Raw genomic sequence first — 21479 nt, 5'->3', positions numbered from 1 at the left:
TATTAACATACTCTACCATACAGATTGTATAAGTTATATTATATTAACATACTCTACCATACAGACTGGACAAAATTACGTTTTAATCATACTTTCTTTTACATGGTTCTGCTAGACACTGTTGATCTTACACATAATACTCACTATAGCACATAGTGAGCTACAGTCCAACACTGGTCCTTCCCAAAAGTACACTGCTGCGGCCTTATGCTCCATCTACAGGAATTCAAGTCAAGTAGGAAATAAGGACATCATTCAGCATAAAGGAACACAAGGAAATATTAAAGTAATATTGATGAAAGAGAACTAAGACACCAGGAAAACACGATGAACCGTAGTCAAAACAGAACACATGCCATTTTGATGCATAGGCCAAATATCTCTTTTCTTTCTTTTTTTCTTCTTCCATCAAGCAGGCAGCCAACCTGTACAGACATGCAGATGGACTAAAAATAATCTACCACGTCCTGTGTAGCATTTGCCATTCCAGAAGGCACGTGAAGACGTTTAGCAGCATCCTGTCAGCAAGAGAGAGGTGTGCATTTACTGTCAAATCACCTGATGAGATAAGACAACCGACACACACGTATACTGGGATGATAGCCGTGATAACAAGCCCATTCAATAGAATGAGAACGTGTGTATCGGCTGCATAAGGAGAGCTGAGGTGACAAAAAAAAACAACAACATTTGTTAGTCAGAGAGTCTCCAGTGGAGTTGTAGTTCAGACTAAAGTGTGACTGGATCCTCAGAGATGGTTCAAACACTGATGCTGTTCACCGTGTTGGTCTGGAGCTCAGGTACGACTCTGTTTTATTGACATAATTGTTGATTGATGTGGTTTATTTTTTACATTTATTGGGAGGCCTCGTACAGTGTGCCACCGATGTGACCTCAAGACATTATAGACATTACCAGTGGTGTAATTAAGCAGTGGTTCTCAACCTTTTCAGGCTGTCGACCCCCCACAAATAATCATATTTGAACTGGGGACCCCCCACCCTGACAAGCACTTGGAATTGTAGGAGTTGAGGCTTTACATTTAGTTTGACTCGGTTCGACAGATAAATATTGTGAAAATAATATTATTATTATTATTATTATTATTATTATTATTATTATTATTATTATTATTATTATCATTACCCTTATTATTATTATTATTATTATTATTATTACACTTATTATTATTATTATTATTATTATTATTATTATTATTATTACACTTATTATTATTATTATTATTATTATTATTATTATTATTATTATTATTATTATTACACTTATTATTATTATTATTATTATTATTATTATTATTATTACATTTATACAATTTGGCCAATTGTTATAGTATAGTTTGTTGATTACTTTTGATGCAGTCATGGTCTTTTTCTTTTCTTTTTGAGGTATTAAAAAGGTCTTAAAAGTCCTTAAATTGTCACTTCACGTTCACTATCATCTGGACCCCCCCCCTCTGATTCTGGGGTGTCATTATGAGCAGCAGGCGCTTGGAGCGAGGCCGGTGAATGGAAGGTCAACTTGTTTGAGTGGTGAAGAGAATGAGAAACTCCCCCCCTCCTAGTAGTTACTGTTCAAGTGCCCTTGAGCAAGACCCTGTACCACCAAAATGTCTAGGCTACAGGTGCCTACTGTTTCAGTAAATAAAGGACAGGTTGACGGCAGAAACCTCAGAGAACCATGACTTATATCACTTGTTTTCAACATCGGGTCTGGGGTCCTCCATCTCTCCAAATTAACCCTTACGGGTCTGTAACTCTGAGAGTGTACACATGGAACCAAATGGGCCTGTGTACACTCTAGTTGAATTAAAACAGATAATTTTACAGTGTAGTTTGGGGTTCCAAAGAAAAAACAAAAACAAAAACATTCCATTAGTACGCTCTCAGAGTTATAGACCCATAGTGCTGGTGCCCCTGCCCAGAAGTTGAGAAACAGTGACTCACATGATGTTAAAACACATTTACTAACTGCTGGTGCTTTTTATTAGAAAGACACTGCTGTGTGTGTGTGTGTGTGTGTGTGTGTGTGTGTGTGTGTGTGTGTGTGTGTGTGTGTGTGTGTGTGTGTGTGTGTGTGTGTGTGTGTGTGTGTGTGTGTGTGTGTGTGTGTGTGTGTGTGTGTGTGTGTGTGTGTGTGTGTGTGTGTGTGTGTGCGCGCGCGCGCGTGTGTGTGTGTGTGTGCGCGTGTGTGCATGCATGCATTGATCATACTGTATGACCAAAAAGAAAACAGCATTAACAACACTGATTTATTTATTGTGTGTGTGTGTGTGTGTTAGAGCTGGGGTGTAGCCTATTTATAATATTAACTTAAACGGCACTACAGTATGTAACCTTTTTTTTATGAATGAAATGTCATTTTGTCCAATCTGTATGGTAGAGTATGTTAATACAATATAACTTTTACAATTTGGGGTGGTTGTATTTTGTCTTAATGCTCTTCTATTGAGACATTTAGATCGTGTCAAAGGTCACGTCTCACCTAGACACAGGATCTGACATGAATTTTGACCTGATGGTCAAGATTCAATTTATCCCCTGAGCAAGCAGGCCGGCTCTATTAGCTCAATGATAAAGGTGTCAGCATTTGCGCAGGAAACCAGGTTCAAATTGGTAGAAGAGGAAAGTTACGTATAGTGCAGCTATAAAATGTGTAAAGTTAACTGACACATTCAACCTCCAGAATCTACATGTTTTGTGTTGTTTTGTGGCATTAGTTGTGTGTTGGTTTCATTTATTTTGTATTGTATTTATTGTTGTTTACAGTTGCATTGTGGCACCATGCCCGCTGTGGCAGCAGTGGTGTGTGGCATAGATCCACTATGTTATTGGCTTGTAGATATGCAATTTTTATACTGTGCAGTGGTGGGAAAAGCACTATTTTTCTTTTTTACTTAAGTTAAAATATCAATACTGCAGAGTAAAACTACTCTGTTACAAGTAAAAGTCTGGAAAGTACAAAAGTAGTGGTATAAAAATGTACCCAAAGTACCAAAAGTAGAAAGTACTCATTATGCAGAATGTGCCATTTCAAGTTTTCAAATGTATACAATTTATAAAACTCATTTGAAAATAGCAGATCTATATAGCAGCTCACAATGCGTCACATTTAAAAGAGCCTTAAAAAAAATTCAGGAGGCCAAAGGAGTAGGTAGTACCATTTTCCCGTTAGACAGCAGACCCCCCCCCCCCCTGTACTTGTACATATATATTTTTTTCCCCCTCTTTTTTATTTTTTTTGTTGTACATAGTGTTATTTTTTTTGCTGTTTATTTTGTAATGATATTTGAACTGTGGTGCCACTATATATGCCTATGAATTGAATATCAAGGCCCTCATTGGAAACAAGTCCGCAAGGACTTTTATGAACGGACCTGTTAGACAAAGTATTTTAAATGGAACTGTGCTGTTTTACATTTTTTGCCTAATAAAATATTCAATCAATTCAATCAATCACATTGTGAGATTGTCAATCGGCTATTTTCAAATGGCCGAAATGTATATAGGGCTAAAGTGGTTATAATGTATGATTTGTAATAATAATCAAAATCTACAAAGTAACTAGTAACTAACGTTTTCAAATAACTGTAGTGGAGTAAAAGTACAAGCAACGTAGAGTGATGTTTGTATGTAGAGTGAATATTATCATCTAAGCCGTGGAAACGGTTTTATTTTATTTTATTCATTAGGGTGTTTTAGGGTTGTTTGAGCTTGTTATCCGTGTGGACTGTTGTGTTGTTGTGCATGCCAGGTGCATGGTACACACATTAGTCGCATTTTATTCATAAACAACTTATCATGGAGCCTAATATACTAAAATGCTCTACATCGCTGCTGCCGGGCCTCCATATTTTAATCATTTGACAGCATCACACAAACATATCAAAAGTAGCAGATCTATAAGCTCAACCTGCTAACTTTTGCTATTTTTTTATTTGAATCCTGAAAAGTAACAGTTTTGAACATAATGATGTTTCCACCCGACAGAGACGATGTGTGTTACCAGCGTGGCTTTTTTCTGCGTCGTGTTTAATGGATAGGCTGACCCAGTTTATTTTGACACAGAATAGATAAATACAGATCTCGACTGTAGACTTCCCCCCCCCCCCCCCCCGTCTGAAGATATTTTGTGCCAGGGAACTACATACAATACATTGCGTGGTTTGATTGTTTATTTTTTGATTGTTTATTTATTTCAAACACTGTTAAAAGACAAAATAAATACATAAAATAAACATAATACACTTAAAAATAAGAAATATAAAAATAGGAAAACAAATACAACTCTGGGGTGTTCGAAAAGGGCATAGGAAGAAGTTGAAAACTTATCTAGTCCTATCCCTTATTACTTTTCCAAATAATATTTAGAAATACAATTTCTAAAATCTATGTAAAATACTATGAAAACAGAAAAACAGAAACAAAAACAGAACAAACAACAAAAAAACAGCTTCTGGTGTTCATCTTCAGAGCTTACAATATCCTTTCAATATGTTGCATTTATACATTTTTTTAAACTTGAGTATTGTACTGCAATTTTTGGTTCAAATTATTAGAAAGTATTCAATACAAATTTTAAAAGAAATAGCAGATCAACAAGTTCACAATACGTGTGAACTTGCAGATTGGCTATTTTCAAATAGCCTATATATGTATAGGGTTAAAGTGGTTAAGCTAAAATTTAGATTTTGTTATATTAAACAATTTTGCTGGGGACCCCCGGGAACCCCTAAAGGACCACTGGGGGCCCTCGGACCCCACTTTGAGAGCCACTGTCTTAGTGCATGGAGTCCCCTCTTCCCAACACGGAAACAACAAGGTGCAATGTGACATTAACTACATAAAACAACGCACCATACTGTACCTGACACAGAATAGAAAACTATTGTATTGCTTTGTGTACCAGCAAACAAGCAGAAGAACATTTTTCATACGCTTTGTTAATAATAATGACATACTTTATTTAAAGAGCGCTTTTCAGGGTTCTCAGTTGCACTTAACATTAATTGAAGTTGAACATTGTGATTCATCCGTAAAATGAATACATTTCCTTATATTTACAGTTGAGGGAATATTGCGTATCACACAGGCGTTATGTTTTTGTGTTGTCCATCTGTCTGTCCGTCGCATTATTGTTAACACAATATGTCAAGAACGCCTGGAGGGAATTTCCTTACAATTGGACTCAAGGATGAATTAACTGATTAGAAATAGGTAATCAAATGTCAAAGGTCAAGGTCTCTGTGACCTACATAGACTATATGATTCTGGACACACATAGGTGTAAACGGCAAATGGTTTGCGGAGGCATACAACTGCCATGCTTTCTATGTAAATGATGGTTCTGTCTTTGTAGTCAGAGCTGCCAACACTATCTAATACAATTACCACAAACTCTGGCTGTGTGACAAACAACAACATTTTCTCACTTTCAAGCCGTGCAAAGGAATCACTTTGAACATTGAAACTCATTCCCACCCTGTGAACACCAAATAAATACTAGAAAACAGGAGAGATAAAGGACATCTTCTCCCATATTTAAACATATAAACTACCTGCTGTATTGGTAGAGAGGATCCATATACTTCATGTTAGAGTGACACTGTTATTTTCTGATGTTACTCCCCAGCTCTCCAGGCTGAACCAACACAGAACTCAACAGGTAAACAACAATGACAGATTACTAAATATATTATATATTGTATAAGATTTCTTCTAATGAAAGTAATATTACTTTTTTACAGTTCACTCTCTTCTAGTGTCTGATGTTGTCAGGTGGTGGGGGGTCTCTCTCTCTCTCTCTATATCTCTCTCTCTCTCTCTCTCTCTCTCTCTCTCTCTCTCTCTCTCTCTCTCTCTCTCTTTTTCTCTCTCCCTCTCTCTCTCTCTCCCTTTCCCTCCCTCTCTATCTCCAGACACTGTGAGGTTGGTGAATGGGACTAGCTTGTGTTCAGGCAGAGTGGAGGTGAATTCGAATCAGTCGTGGGTCTCAGTGTGTGAAGGGGACTTTGACCAGCAGGACGCAGAGGTCGTCTGTCGACAGCTAGGCTGTGGGGCTCCTTCAGTCCTCCAGGGGGCGCTCTATGGAGAAGTGAGGGCTCCTTTCTGGACCAAAGAGTTCCAGTGTGAAGGCAATGAGTCTGTTCTCCTGGACTGTAGAACCTCAGGCTCAAATAGAAACATGAGCTTGCCTAACAAGACGGTTGGACTCACATGCTCAGGTAAAAATACAAAACATTCTCTTGGTTTTAAATATTATTTCATAATGAGAGTACTTTTTGTTTTTACTGCTTACTCTTGTCTCTATACAGAGCCTGATGGTGTCAGGTTAGAGGGAGGATCCAGTAACTGTAGAGGTATACTGGAAATGAAACACCAGGGAGAGCAGAGACCAGTGATTAGTTGGTCTGACTGGAACCTGAAGTCATCATCTGTAGTGTGTAGACAGCTGGACTGTGGCTCTGCTGTTTCAACAGAATGGTGGCTTGATGGGTCAACACATCGACCCGTGTGGTTGACTACAACTTCTTGTGTAGGGTCTGAGTCCTCATTGACAGATTGTGTAACGAAGGAGTCTGGTACATCCCATGCCAGCCTGGGGGTGGTTTGTTCAGGTAAAACAATTACTTCAACAATATCATTAATGTTTAAAGTCTGTTATTGCATCTATCTCTCGATCTATCTACTGAGTGAGCCATCGATCAATCATGATGATGACAGTACTGTAACACTATCTTTTTTGTTTTTATAAAATATTTGTTGTAAAAATATTTTTAACTTTGTTAAAAAGAGGAAGACACGCATGTACAACAATAGTAAAAAAGGAGCTGCTAGTTCTATGCTGTATTAAAAATGTGTGTGTGTGTGTGTGTGTGTGTGTGTGTGTGTGTGTGTGTGTGTGTGTGTGTGTGTGTGTGTGTGTGTGTGTGTGTGTGTGTGTGTGTGTCTCTCTCTCTCTCTCTCTCTCTCTCTCTCTCTCTCTCATCTCTCTCTCTCTGTCTCTGTCTCTCTCTCTCTCTCTCTCTCTCTCTCTCTCTCTCTCTCTCTCTCTCTCTCTCTCTCTCTCATCTCTCATCTCTCATCTCTCTCTCTCTCTCTCTCTCTCTCTCTCTCTCTCTCTCTCTCTCTCTCTCTCTCTCTCCCTCCATCCCCAGACACTGTGAGGTTGGTGAATGGGACTAGCTTGTGTTCAGGCAGAGTGGAGGTGATGTCTAATCAGTCTTGGGTCTCAGTGTGTGAAAGTGACTTGGACCAGCAGGATGCAGAGGTGGTCTGTAGGGAGCTTGGCTGTGGGGCTCCTTCAGTCCTCCAGGGGGCGCTCTATGGAGAAGTGGAGACTCCAATCTGGACCACAGAGTTCCAATGTGAAGGCACCGAGTCTGCTCTCATGGACTGTAGAACCTCAGGCTCAACTAGAAACACCAGCTCACCTGACACGGCTGTTGGACTCACCTGCTCAGGTAAAAGACACACTCTTGGTTTACATTTTTTTTATAAAGAAAGTATTCTTTTTTTTTTTTTACTGCTGACTCTCGTCTCTATACAGAGCCTGATGATGTCAGGTTAGTGGGAGGAACCAGTAACTGTAATGGTAAACTGGAAGTGAAACACCAGGGAGAGTGGAGACCAGTGGACGGTTGGTCTGACTGGAACCTGAAGTCATCAGCTGTAGTGTGTAGACAGCTGGACTGTGGCTCTGCTGTTTCAACAGAAAGGATATCTGGTTCTACACGTAAACGTGGGTGGTGCATTATATCTTCCTGTGTTGGGTATGAGTCTTCGCTGAGGGAATGTGCACTAAAGGATTTTGGTGATTTCACTGACAGACTGAAAGTTATCTGTTCAGGTAAAACAAATCTATCTATCTATCTATCTATCTATCTATCTATCTATCTATCTATCTATCTATCTATCTATCTATCTATCTGTCTGTCTATCTGTGCATGCATGCGTGTGTGCGTGCTAACAGGACTTGTGGTTTCTGTTCTTACAGTGCAGTTATCATAGGTTGTCATCCTGATACCACAATGTCAGGCCATCTTTGCCATGTTTGAATCATGATAGTGTCACTTTAGCCCTGTATTAACCCTCCCTCTCTCTCTCTCTCTCTCTCTCTCTCTCTCTCTCTCTCTCTCTCTCTCTCCCCCCCTCTCTCTCTCTCTCTCCAGAGTCACTGAAGTTGGTGATGGTGAATGGGACTAGCTTGTGTTCAGGCAGAGTGGAGGTGAAGTCTAATCAGTCGTGGGTCACAGTGTTTGAAGATGACTTTGACCAGCAGGATGCAGAGGTGGTCTGTAGGGAGCTTGGCTGTGGGGCTCCTTCAGTCCTCCAGGGGGCGCTCTATGGAGAAGTGGAGACTCCAATCTGGACCACAGAGTTCCAGTGTGAAGGCAACGAGTCTGTTCTCCTGGACTGTATAATCTCAAACTCAACAAGAAACAGTTCCTCACTTAATATGACTATTGAACTCTCATGCTCAGGTAAAAGACAAATGATGTATCTATCTATCTATCTATCTATCTATCTATCTATCTATCTATCTATCTATCTATCTATCTATCTATCTATCTATCTTACAGCATATTTGAGAAAACAGTACATTTGAAAAATAAGTGCTTGTTTTGAGGCATGGGTTGCCGCCGACACCCGGACAGGGCTTACAGTCACAAAATGTCCCTCGGACAAAGAATCCTATTTATTTTTTATTTTACTTTTGTTCTCCCCCTCCTCTCTCCTTCTTCTCGCTGAAACCGCTAATGACGGAAAGTGGGAAGAGACGAGAAAGAGGGGCCGGGAAGGGGGGGGGGTCGTAAATAACGTGTAAATAAAGTGACAAGGAGGGTGTATTTTCTCTAAGCAAAAACCGACTGTTACGACCCCTAGTCTAGGCTTAGGGGAAGCAACTTAAAATGCATAAGGACAATTGGAATGTAAAATTGAATATATATTTATTACAAACAAATTCAGGAATAGTACCAAAAATAGACAATAAATGCAAAGGAAACCTAATCTAACCCAAATAACTAGAGAACTGAGGTGGTCATGGCCCAGTCTTTCTAAGAGGCAGGTTAGGAAAACACAGACTTTTGATTTGAGGTGAAAGGAGAGAGGAAGTGATTCTCTCTGATCAGCAATGTTTGAGAGCCAGGTTGTGTCAGCCAGCCAATCCACTGCCTGTGTCACAGGGCTCATCAGAGCCGGCCAATCTGTGGAGGGGACCAATGCCCCCACAGCAGCAGACAGTCTCCAGCAATCAACAGTCTCATGGTCCCCCACAGTCCATTATCTATTGCTCCACGCCCCATTTAAGACCATATAAGTTGACCGGAAACAGACAAAAAACTACGCAACTCTCCAAAAGGGACAGATCTACTGTACAAGCTTATAACGTGGATTAAACGTTTATAAATTAAATAACCGACTCTCACGTGAAATGATAAAGTTTGTTTACAAAGTTTAACTTCACGACCAAAAACTTGGAATGGACATTATATAAGCCTTTTCTACTGAACAATCGCTCACTCACCTTAGCCGAGGTAAAAAGATGATGCTTCTGGAATATCTGATGATTTTGATTAGAGCTTTTTTTATTACTGAGGGGATTCTGTCCTTTGGACAAACCCTCCACTACATCGGAATTGGAAATGTAGTAATGGACACAGCGTTCATACAGTATCCTCATCATGGGATGTGGTTAATATTATAAATCATTAGCACGATAGTTGGCATGAAAGCCCAATTGCAAAAATGGTAAACACGCCGAGGGAACTAATAATTCAGCTCTAAATGCATCATGTCTATAATATGCATCCAAGCAATAGATCGTTGACATATTCTTCCTTTCTTTTTTATATGTGTTGACAAATGTTGGGCATATAAATATTTTATTTGAGATTTGGCACTGTCGTAATAGATTTTTCATGAAGATTAAGGCACGGTAATGACATATACGCAAGCTGTGTAAGTCAGCCTCAGAGCAGACTTAAGAAAGAGCAGACCTCCCACAAAATTAACAGACAAATACAAATTTGTGAATCATACACCTAACTTTATTTTAGGACTTTTAATTTAGGAAATGCCGGTACGTTCAAAATATGCTTAGTGAATCGGGCCAATTATGTTTTTGTCTCTGCACACAGAGTCTGATGATGTCAGGTTGATAGGAGGAACCAATAACTGTACTGGTATACTGGAGATGAAACACCAGGGAGAATGGAGACCAGTGGTTGGTTGGTCTGACTGGAACCTGAAGTCATCAGCTGTAGTGTGTAGACAGCTGGACTGTGGCTCTGCTGTTTCAACAGAAACTAGTTCTGGTTTTAAACTTTATCCTGTATGGTGGATAAGGTCTTATTGTGTTGGGTCTGAGTCTTCGTTGACAGAGTGTGGAATAAAGAAGTCTGCTACTTCCACTGTCAGACTAGAGGTGAACTGTTCAGGTAAAACAAGACATTGACAGTCTATGTATGTACAGTGTATGTATGTATGTATGTATGTATGTATGTATGTATGTATGTATGTATGTATGTATGTATGTATGTATGTATGTATGTATGTATGTATGTATGTATGTATGTATGTATGTATGTATGTATGTATGTATGTATGTATGTATGTATGTATGTATGTTGCATTGTCTGCTGTTTTTTTCTCTCTCTTTAAACTATGAATTATGCCTTTGGTATTTTATTTATAAGTAGATTGTTATATATTTCTATCATTTATTTATTGGTACTAGCTTCAGAACCAGCAGTATAATACCCAACATGCACTGCACCAACAGCCAGAGCTGAATGGAGCTACATTGTTGGTTAAAATAGATGTGATAGACAAGTAGAAATTGTGATGTTTAGTGTTATGTTGGACATGGCTAATTTATTTTCGAAGGCATATGGTCCTTTTTCAAGGGCATTTTGCCCCAAGCCACTGTTCATTTTGAACCATGGTGTGAAGTTAGAAATGATTGTTGGGCTCATTTGCTCAGGTAAAATACAAAATAAATTACTTTATAATGAAACTAATGTAATTACTAATTACTTACTGCATACTCTCTTGTCTCTGTCCAGAGTCTGACGATGTCATGTTGGTGGGAGTAACTGGTAACTGTACTGGTAAACTGGAGTTTGAACGCTTTGGAGCATGGATACTGCTGATTCGTTTGTCTGACTGGAACCTTAAGTCTTCATCTGTAGTGTGTAGACAGCTGGACTGTGGCTCTGATGTTTCAACAGAAACTAATTCTCCTTCTACACTTCAACCTGTATGGAGGATTACATCGTCCTGTGACAACTATAATAACAGTAATCTTTACAGTCTCTAATTTCATCTATCTATCTATCTATCTATCTATCTATCTATCTATCTATCTATCTATCTATCTATCTATCTATCTATCTATCTATCTATCTATCTATCTATCTATCTATCTATCTATCTACAGTATCTATAGATAAAACCTCTCAGCTACTGCTGCCTACAGCCTGATTTCAGAGACTTTTATCTGGTTGCCTAGGTCGAGGGTTCCCAAACCTTTCAGGCCGAGATTCCCAAAATATTCATATTTGAACTGGGGACCCCCGACCCTGACAAGCACCTGGAATTGTAGGAGTTGATGCATTATATTTAGTTTGACTCGGTTCCACAGATATATTTTGTGAAAATAGCCAATCTACAAGCTCACAACGCGGCGTTGTGAGCTTGTAGATGGGCTATTTAAAAAAACAAATTCCGCTTTCTTATTTTACAATTTGGCCAATGTTTGACTGGTATTTATAGTATAGTGTGTTGATTACTTTTGATGCAGTAATGGTGTTTTTCCTTTCTTTCTTTTTTTTGAGGTAGCCTATTAAAAAGGTCTTAAAAGTCCTTAAATTGCCACTTCACAAACATGTAGGGTCCCGACCCACAGGTTGAGAAGCACTGACCTAGGTAAATGTGTAGGGGGGGGGGGAAAGTGCAGAAAACCTCTCAGCTGCTGCTGCCTCAGAGATTGTTATCTGGTTGCCTGGGTAACCGAGTAAACATGCCCTGATCTGGCACCGCTATCAACAGTACATCTGTTTTGATGCTCTTCAGCATTGGTTAAGTCAGCAATTCTCAAATGCAGTGGTGGAAAAAGTACTCACATCTTTTACTTACGTGAAAGTATCAATACTGCAGTGCACAAACACTCTGTGAAGAGTAAAAGTCTGGTAATCAAAATGTACTAACTATTGGCATCAAATTATACTTAAAGTATCAAAAGTAAAAAATACTCATTATGCAGAATGTCCCATTTCACAAGTTATCATATGTCTACATTTTTACATTTAAAATCTTTTGAAAATAGCAGATCTACAAGCACATAGCACGTCACATCACGTGTTGTGAGCTTGTATATCCGCTATTTTCAAATAGCCAAAGTTTAAGTAGGGCTGAAGTGGTTAATGCATGTTTTGTAATAATAATCAAAATCTAGTAACTAAAGTTTTCAAATAATTGTAGTGGGGTAAAAGTATTTGCACATATATACTGTATGTATCTCTGAGATGTAGTGGAGGAGAAGTAAGAGTATAGAAAATTGGAATTACTCAAGTAAAGTAAAAGTACCTCTAGTTTGATATGCATTAGTCCACAGACACCCATTTGATTAACCCATTAAGACCTGAGGCCGATTTTAAATGTGTCTTCTATAAAATCCGTGGCCAAATACATATCATTTTGGGGGTCCTTCGCACAAAAAAGGTTTGAGAACTACTTAGAAGGCATTTTGTAGAATCGGCCTCAGGTCTCAATGGTTAGAGGACAGTGAGTGTATGTTTTTTTTTTTTTTTTTTTTAACTCTAAACATCCTTGATCAGTTCTGTAGAATTGGTCGTTGGCACTCTGCCAAGCATGGGCTTCCGTTTCTAGACTGGCTGTGGCAAAAGGGCTGATCTCAGGTCTTATTATAACATGCTGTACCATCTATACTGCGTTTCTGTACACGAAGATGGTACCCTTGTTTACTTAAGCTTATATTCATTCGTCATCTTTCTTCATTTATTTCTTTAATTAGTATAGTCATGAAAAATCCTTGAATTTCTATTATCATAAAATGAGCATTAGACTTTCAAGTCAGGTTCATTTGTTCATCTTTTAATCTCCGTCTCAATGTCAGGAATGGGAGGTTGGTGTTGGTACTGAGCGATCGACAGTTTGTGTTGTGCAACTTTAGAGACGTCATGAAGCTGTGGGAAGACTGTGGTCACTGGTAGTTTCCAGGCAACAAGCTGATGTCTACGTGAGATAAGATGAAGTTACACCACATAGAGTAGCAGAGGAGGGGTGATGGGTGCATGCATGGGTTTGTTTTTATTAGTGCCTAAAATATGAACTGCAATATTTTATGAATCTAAAGGTGCTGTATATAACAGTGGGGGGGAAAAGGGGGGACAAATGTATAGCAAGATGCAGAGGTCAGTAGGTCAGTAGGGAGCTTGGCTGTGGGGCCACTTCAGTCCTCCAGGGGTCACTTTATGGAGAACTGGAGGCTCCAATCTGGATTACAGAGTTCCAGTGTGACATGCAACACGTCTGTTCTCCTGGACTGTAGAACCTCAAACAAACTCAACTAGAAACATTTCCTCACCTGATATTCATTCATAGTAGGATATATATCCTGCTATGAATGCTCAAAATCACTATCTGTCCATTAATTCGTCTGTGCCTGTGTGCGTATGTATTTCACGTATCTCGAGAACCGTCCGTCTGACTCTCAACTCGACATGCACGCTGACGACCTGAGGGAGTGCCGTATGGATTAGATAGGACATGATTTTATGTGCTCCATGTTACAGTGATTTATTCTCTAATTATTCTCCTCAGCTCTCCAGGTTAAACCAACACAGAACTCCACAGGTAAAAAAAGAGAAGAAAGAAGAAAACCTCAACATATATTACAGTCTTGAACGTCTTATAATGTAAGTTTTTTTTTTTTACTGCTTAATCTCTGTACAGAGTCTAATGATGTCAGGTTGGTGGGGGGAACCAGTAACTGTACTGGTATACTGGAGATGAAACACCAGGGCGAGTGGAGACCAGTGGATGGTTTGTCTGACTGGAACCTAAAATCATCAGCTGTAGTGTGTAGACAGCTGGACTGTGGCTCTGCTGTTTCAACGGAAAATAGTTCTAGCTTTACAGACCAACCTGGTTGGAGGATGACATCTCACTGTGTTGGGTCAGAGCCATCGCTGTGGGAGTGTGGAACAGAAGAGTCTGATAATGCCACCCTCAGATTAGAGGTGAACTGTTCAGGTAAAACAATGACATCTCTCCCTATCTATCCATCATTCATTATTTGTTCCATTGTTCATTTTTATGTTCAGTTATTTATTTCCATATGTATTTATTTATGTTAGAGGTCATTTAACATTTTATATTTGTCTTTCTATGTATATAGAGGTACAGTAAAACAACTTGTCTCTGATGAGTCCATACACATCTATAATGGATTCATCTAAACTTTGATACAATTTAATAAAGAGTGCAGACTAGCCAACACCAACTCGGGACTCCTGAGTCGTTGCCCTCCAAACCCTCCTGTCTAGCATCAGGGACTTGAGCTCTGCAGTGCTGTTAGCTTTGCTGTCGCACAGTAGTTTATATACGTAGGTGGTACGCCTCTTTCCTTTCCTGGCTTTGCCCTGGACACTGGAAGCCACCCAGTGTCAGTTTGCTTGCCACCAGTTCTGGGTGCCTAACGCAGAGTCCAGCCATCCTTCTCTCTCTGACCTTGTCTGTGACCCGTGGTAGGTCCCCATATAGTTCCACATTTCTGATGTGGTCCTCCCATGTGTCACCTAGTGCCATTCGTAGCATTCTTGTGTAGACTCCATCCAGGGCCCTTTCCTGCTGTGCTGTGAGTGTCCATATCTCGGGCCCATACAGCAGTGCTGACTCCACTGTAGCCATGAACAGCCGCCGGTCTTCTCCCACATCATATTTCCACACTCTCTAAAATTACAATCGTCTGTCTGTCTGTCTGTCTGTCTGTCTGTCTGTCTGTCTGTCTGTCTGTGTCTCTCTCCCCAGACACTGTGAGGTTGGTGAATGGGAGTAGTTTGTGTTCAGGCAGAGTGGAGGTGAAGTCGAATGAGTCGTGGGTGTCAGTGTGTGAAGGTGACTTTGACCAGCAGGATGCCGAGGTGGTCTGTAGGGAGCTTGGCTGTGGGGCCCCTTCAGTCCTCCAGGGGGTGCTCTATAGAGAAGTGGAGACTCCAATCTGGACCACAGAGTTCCAGTGTGAAGGCAACGAGTCTGTTCTCCTGGACTGTGGAACCTCAAACTCAACTAGAAACACCAGCTCACCTGACAAGGCTGTTGAACTCACCTGCTCCGGTAAAAGACAAACTATAGTTTGGGTTTGTATTATTTTATAATGAAAATATTACTTTTTTACTGCTTACTCCTTTGTTTCTTTACAGAGCCTGATGATGTCAGGCTGGTGGGAGAAACCAGTAACTGTACTGGTATGCTGGAGATAAAACACCAGGGAGAGTGGAGACCAGTGGTTGGTTGGTCTAACTGGAACCTGAAGTCATCAGCTGTAGTGTGTAGACAGCTGGACTGTGGCTCTGCTGTTTCAACAGAAATTAGCTCTGGTCCTACACATCAATCTGGATGGAGGATTACACCTTATTGCACTGGTTCTGAATCCTCACTGGGGGAGTGTGTCATAATGGAGACTTATAGTTTAACAAGGACACACTGGAATGCAGGTACACCGAGCGTGATCTGTTCAGGTAATGCAATCTCGACAATAACATTACTCTGTCTGTGTGTCTGTGTGTGCGTGTGCACGCGCGCGTGTGTGTGTGTGTGTTCAGTTTGTTATTTTGTTCCTAATTACTTCATACATTATTAATTCATATCTAGATTGGTATTGGTTTGATTAGATTTATTAAAAGTATTAACAGCACACAACGACAAGTGTACAGGTCAAAATGATCGAAGATAACACAATAAAGTCCAGGACTTGTTTCCATTGTGGTCCTCACTAATGGTTATATAACCGTATTTCCTCATCATCTGAATAATAATGTTTGCCTGTAATTGGCTTCAGAAATTGTGGGAGGGGCATACTCTACTAGATCATGTAACATGAACGCAACATCCAGTCAAACCCAAATTGGAATTCCATGTTGAGGGGCACCTGTAGAGCGCTTTCACTTCTGACAATAGGGGAAGCCAAGAATGTGCTAGGTTTAACCGTATGTTGCAGAAATGCTATTCCCCCAGGCAGCTTTCTCAGGTCCTGATGGCTGCAACCCACAACTTACACAGCTCTGGGGGCGGAGATATCCGCTTCACTGAGTCCTAATTTCTTTCTCTTTTATATTAATAATAATAATATCTCCAATGTATATACAGTAGTGCTTTTCTAAGCACCTAAAGACATCTAATTGTCTTTCTCTTTGTTAGTTTAGGAGTGCAGTAAAACTACCTAACAGTCACATGTGTTTAGAATTACATATACCTGTACATCCACAATGGATTAATGTATCCTCTATATACTCTCTCTCTCTCTCTCTCTCTCTCTCTCTCTCTCTCTCTCTCTCTCTCTCTCTCTCTCTCTCTCTCTCTCTCTCTCTCTCTCTCTCTCTCTCTCTCTCTCTCTCTCTCTCTCTCTCTCTCCAGACACTGTGAGGTTGGTGAATGGGACTAGCTTGTGTTCAGGCAGAGTGGAGGTGAAGTCTAATCAGTCGTGGGTCTCAGTGGATGAAGGTGACTTTGACCAGCAGGATGCAGAGGTGGTCTGTAGGGAGCTCGGCTGTGGGGCTCCTTCAGGTCTACAGGTGGCGCTCTATGGAGAAGTGGAGACTCCAATCTGGACCACAGAGTTCCAGTGTGAAGGCAACGAGTCTGTTCTCCTGGACTGTACAATCTCAAACTCAACAAGAAACAGCAGCTCACCTAACAATGCTGTTGGACTCACCTGCTCAGGTAAAAGACAAAACATTTGGAATATTATTTTATAATGAAATTAATAACTTTTTAATTGCTTACTAATTAACCTCTAAACAGAGTCTGATTATGTCCGGCTGGTGGGAGGAACCAGCAACTGTATCGGTAGACTTGAGAAGAAACACCAAGGAGAGTGGACACCTGTGTTTGGTTGGTCTGACTGGAACCTGAAATCATCAGCTGTGGTGTGTAGACAGCTGGACTGTGGCTCTGCTGTTTCAACAGCAATTATTTCTGGTTTTAAACTTCAACCTGTATGGTGGATTAAATCTTCCTGTGTTGGGAGTGAGTCTTCACTGAAAGAGTGTGTCATCATAGCAGAGCAGACAACGTCCACTGGCAGACTGGAGGTGATCTGTTCAGGTACAGTAACAAACAATGACACCAACAACAACAACAATAATAATAATAATAATAATAATAATAATAATAATGATAATACATTATACAACACACTTTACGTTTTTGCAAATCTCAAAATGCTACAGGGTTTAAAAAACAAAAGCAAACTAATTGCAAAGGCAAAAAAGTAGATTTGAAACTAATTAAGGCATAGAGATAAATAAAGAAACTAAGCAAAAGCTCTGTTAAAAAGGGTAACTCTCTAACTGTGGTTTGATCTCAGTCCCTCCCCGTTTACAAATTAGTTGTTTCACACAATCCCCTCTATCTTGTCACAGGTCTGCTTTTTAAGCCAAACATCACCTTCTCCCCCTCCGTCGACGGGGTTTCCGAGTACCAGCAGCAGGGGCTGCAGGTGTTCGAGGGATCCAACGTCACCATCGGCTGCTCCGCCCGGCCACAGTACCCAGGAGGCTCCTTCCGCCTCGCCTTCACTGGATCCGCCGCCACGCAAAACCACACCCAGCCAGCTGTCAATCACTCGGCCGGCTTCCTGTTGTCTGCAGTGAACCACACCCACCAAGGGAAATACAGCTGTGTGTATCAGCTGCATGTCTTTTCTCACGACTTCTCCTCTGAGAGCGAGCTCTTCTCTCTCAGCGTCACAGGTATAACCTGAGTGAAATTAACTTTTCAAGGTCATGTGAAACTCAAACGACGCGTGAGCTTGTAGATCGGCTATTGTCAAACCAACAGCCATAAAATAGAGCTAAAGTGTTTAATGTATTTTTTATAATGTAATAATTGATATCTGCAAAGTAACTAAAATGTACAAATAATTGTAGTGGAGTAAAAGTATAATATTCGCCTCTGAGATGTAGTGGAGTAGAAGTAAAAGTACAGAAAATTGGAAATACTCCAGTAAAGAAAAAACTACCTCAAAATTGTACTTAAGTACAGCACTTGAGTACATGTACTTAGTTACTTTACACCACTGCAAATAAACATATTATGTTTTCAATCTATTTCCCTCACAGTCTATCATGTGACGTCCAACATCATCAGAGTTACAGTTGCAGTGCTGCTGGTGCTGCTGTTGATGCTGTTCATCAGAGTCCTCTATTGTACCTGGAAGGTAACGTATACATCTTTATTACACGGCTTGGTTGAATGCTCGATTCTGATTGGTCAGTCATCTGTCATTATTTCTGGATAATGACCATTGAGCTCTATAACGGACTGCTCTGTAATCAGAGACTCAGAGCACCTGCTCATATCAACCTGCGCTGCTTTGTTTTATGCTTTATCCAACATGACAGCCATGTAAACAAACAACCAATGTCATTTACAACTAAACGTTGCTCTCAAGAATGTTTTTGAAAACATTTGAAGTGAGAAATAGACGATGCAATAACCGAAAAGTGATTCTATGTGATCCACTGCACTTCCTTGTTTATCGTGGCACAACAACGGGGGAATACCAAAAAGCTCGCCCCAAAACACAGTCGCCCCGGGGCAAATCCGGCGGTATTACAGGGAAATCGGCGGTATATAGAATGGGGGGCGAGTGTGTTTTGGGGTGAGTTTTCTGGTTACCTTGTGGAATACTGTCATTTGTTTTCTGAGGCAAACTTTTCCGCCCAGCCCAATACTTATGGAATACTTTCATTGCTGTAAGGGCGCGCTCCCACCAAGAGTTGGCTGGCCGCTGTTAAACGTAGGTTGTGCGCGGCCACAGTTTTTTGCAGCCAGCGGATTAAAAAAAACGCTGTGACGCACCTGTCACTCACATTCAAGACCGTCCCCGTAGCCCGCACCGCCTGCTGCCTTGAGCACCATGGTGCTTCCTGAAACTTGGGACGGTCCGCCTTCAACTCACCCGATTGGACAGAGGGAGAAAATCGGCTCCTGCCTCCAGCAGTTTTATGCTTAGTCGCGGAAAGCAGATAAACGCAAGGTCTGCGCGACAAGCGGAAAAATCTGCTCTTGCGTGAATCCACGCATTTACATTGACAATGCATTGGCAGATTCTGCCCCAGAGGTAAAATAAAAGTGCGGTGGGAGCGCGCCCTAAGCAAGGAAATACTTCGTTTTGTTGTTACTTTTGGGTAAATGTATTTATGTATTTATTAAGTAGCCGTGTAATAAGCGGGATAATGCATGGGGAGGTGGTCATTATTGAAATTTGAAGCCCGACAGGGTGATTATGCACCGAGGCGGAGCCTTATCCCTTGCATTATCCCTTGCTTATTCAATGACAAAATGTATATGAAGTAGTTGCACTGCTTTTTATTTAAGAGTGCCAGATCAGATCCTTTAACCCATTAAGACCTGAGGCCGATTCTACAAATGTCTTCAAAATCCTAACAGTTTTCTGACAAAAACTTTGGTCAGTGGTTCTCAAACTTTTTCATGTCAAGGACCCCCAATTATATGTATTTGGCCACGGACCCCCATCTAAAAAAAAATATGATGTTCCAGGGACCCCCAGAAGCAAAGATTTTAGTAAAAAAAATAGCTTTAAAAAGTTTACATATTCAAAGATTTGCACACATTTTCACGATTTTTCAAAAATAGCAGATCTACAAGATCACGTGAGCTCGTAAATCTGCTATTTTTGAATATCCAAAGTATAAAATAATGCTTTTTAGCTACAATCTAAAATGACACATGCTTAATGGGATTTAAGAGAGCCAGATCAGTTCCTCTTAAGTTAAATGTGGGTGTTGCTGTGTTTCTCCAGGCCACCACCAGAGGGAAGAAGAGTGCAGATGTGGAGAACATTGAGATGGATTACTATGACATCGTTGGTTCTGGTGCTGAAGTTGGGTCAAATGTAGAGGCGGGGGTCCAGGAAACAGAGCTGTAACTCCAAGTGGCTCCAATGCCACATAACTATTACTTGACCTAATAACCCCCCCCCCCCCCCTCCTCTTCGAACTGTTTATAGTACAAATTTCTTGTTTTTCATACAGTAACCTGTAAGCTGATTGTATGACTGCATACTTGTGCATAGTAGTGTATATCTGTGTTTTCTTAAATGTCATCATGATTTGGGTGCGTGGGGATCTCATTTTAAATAAGCCATTGTGCATTAATGAGCGATACAGTTTAGAGGACCTTGTATTGTACTTCCATGTACTGTTTCCATGTTTTTTCTAAATAAAGTATTCAATCGATCAATCAGTCAGTGGTGGAAAAAGTACTCAAATTTATTTTTCTTAAGTAAAACTATCAATATTGCAATGTAGAAACACTGTTAAAAGTAAAAGTCCGGTATTCAACATTTTGTTGAGTAAAAGTACAAAGGTATTTAGCCTGGTAAACCCCCCCTCCCTCCGGAAATCTCATTTGCATTTGGTTTCAGGAAGGAGGGTCTGGGATTGCTCACAGAGTAAAGCTGCCCGAACCGCTGCGCATACGAACCAATCAGCGGCTGCTAGGGGCGGGATCATCCAATCACCTGCCTAGTAGCTTGAAAAAATGAAACTCCGTCTGTCATCGATTCTGCGCCCGGAGTCTCAGATGCAAGTACGCTGTGAAACAAAATGTGTGTCGCAAGCTTCTTCCATTTGACGGAGTGAGGTTAAAAGGTATTGGCATCAAAATAAACTTTAAGTACCAAAATTAAATGCACTCATTATGCATAATGTCCCATTTCATAAGTTCATTATGTATAAAACGTATGAAAGCTCTTTTGAAAATAGCAGATCTACAAGCTCACAATGCGTTGCATTGCTGTCAGGAACTGGTGTTGGGACCCAAGTGCAGGGACTCAAACTCAGAACTCAAACAAAGGCAGGAGATGAAGATCACATAAACTTGACATTACTTGATAACAGTAAGCCATACTCCATACACGGCACATAGAAGACACTAACTTAAGATCCATGCAGCACTGAGAAAACACAAAGACAGAGTTTAAATAGTCACTGGAGCTCATCACCCAACGAGGCTCAGCTGGTCCTCATAGGTGACAGCGCTCAGGGCAATCAGAGTCCTGGCCTCAGGTAGAAGGGAGAGTAATATGGAGATTGGCTGAGGGGAAAACAGAGCAGGGCAAGGAAGGGGCAGATCGGCACAGTCAGTGGCTAAACAGTCACATCATGGACACAACAGGGGCCGTGATCG

General features: G+C 40.6%; 1 protein-coding gene across 1 annotated transcript; it reads left to right on the top strand.

Moving 5' to 3' along the window:
• Positions 1 to 609: 609 nt before the first annotated feature.
• On the top strand, positions 610 to 20520 carry LOC308080415 (scavenger receptor cysteine-rich type 1 protein M130-like). Its single transcript, XM_080422261.1, has 18 exons — positions 610 to 800; positions 5650 to 5682; positions 5936 to 6241; positions 6332 to 6634; positions 7175 to 7480; positions 7567 to 7866; positions 8189 to 8500; positions 10160 to 10459; positions 11087 to 11320; positions 13866 to 13898; positions 13998 to 14297; positions 15075 to 15380; positions 15467 to 15784; positions 16680 to 16985; positions 17067 to 17369; positions 17687 to 18016; positions 18386 to 18483; positions 20092 to 20520. Exons 1-18 carry the CDS (start codon positions 755 to 757, stop codon positions 20215 to 20217), a joined length of 4260 nt encoding a protein of 1419 aa, XP_080278387.1. The 5' UTR covers positions 610 to 754; the 3' UTR covers positions 20218 to 20520.
• Positions 20521 to 21479: the final 959 nt, after the last annotated feature.

The sequence above is a fragment of the Gymnoscopelus braueri genome, assembly GCF_963280865.1.
Source record: "Gymnoscopelus braueri genome assembly, chromosome: 24".
NCBI classification, from domain to species: Eukaryota; Metazoa; Chordata; class Actinopteri; order Myctophiformes; family Myctophidae; genus Gymnoscopelus; species Gymnoscopelus braueri.
This window is presented reverse-complemented; position numbering and strand designations above follow the sequence as displayed.

Bases quoted from the DNA above. Each gene is read 5' to 3' on its own strand.
- LOC308080415 (XM_080422261.1), top strand. From the start codon at position 755: ATGGTTCAAACACTGATGCTGTTCACCGTGTTGGTCTGGAGCTCAG. The intron at 11,321-13,865 runs GTAATCTTTACA...TATTCTCCTCAG, and splicing joins CTGTGACAACTATAATAACA to CTCTCCAGGTTAAACCAACA. The intron at 16,986-17,066 runs GTAAAAGACAAA...ACCTCTAAACAG, and splicing joins TGTTGGACTCACCTGCTCAG to AGTCTGATTATGTCCGGCTG.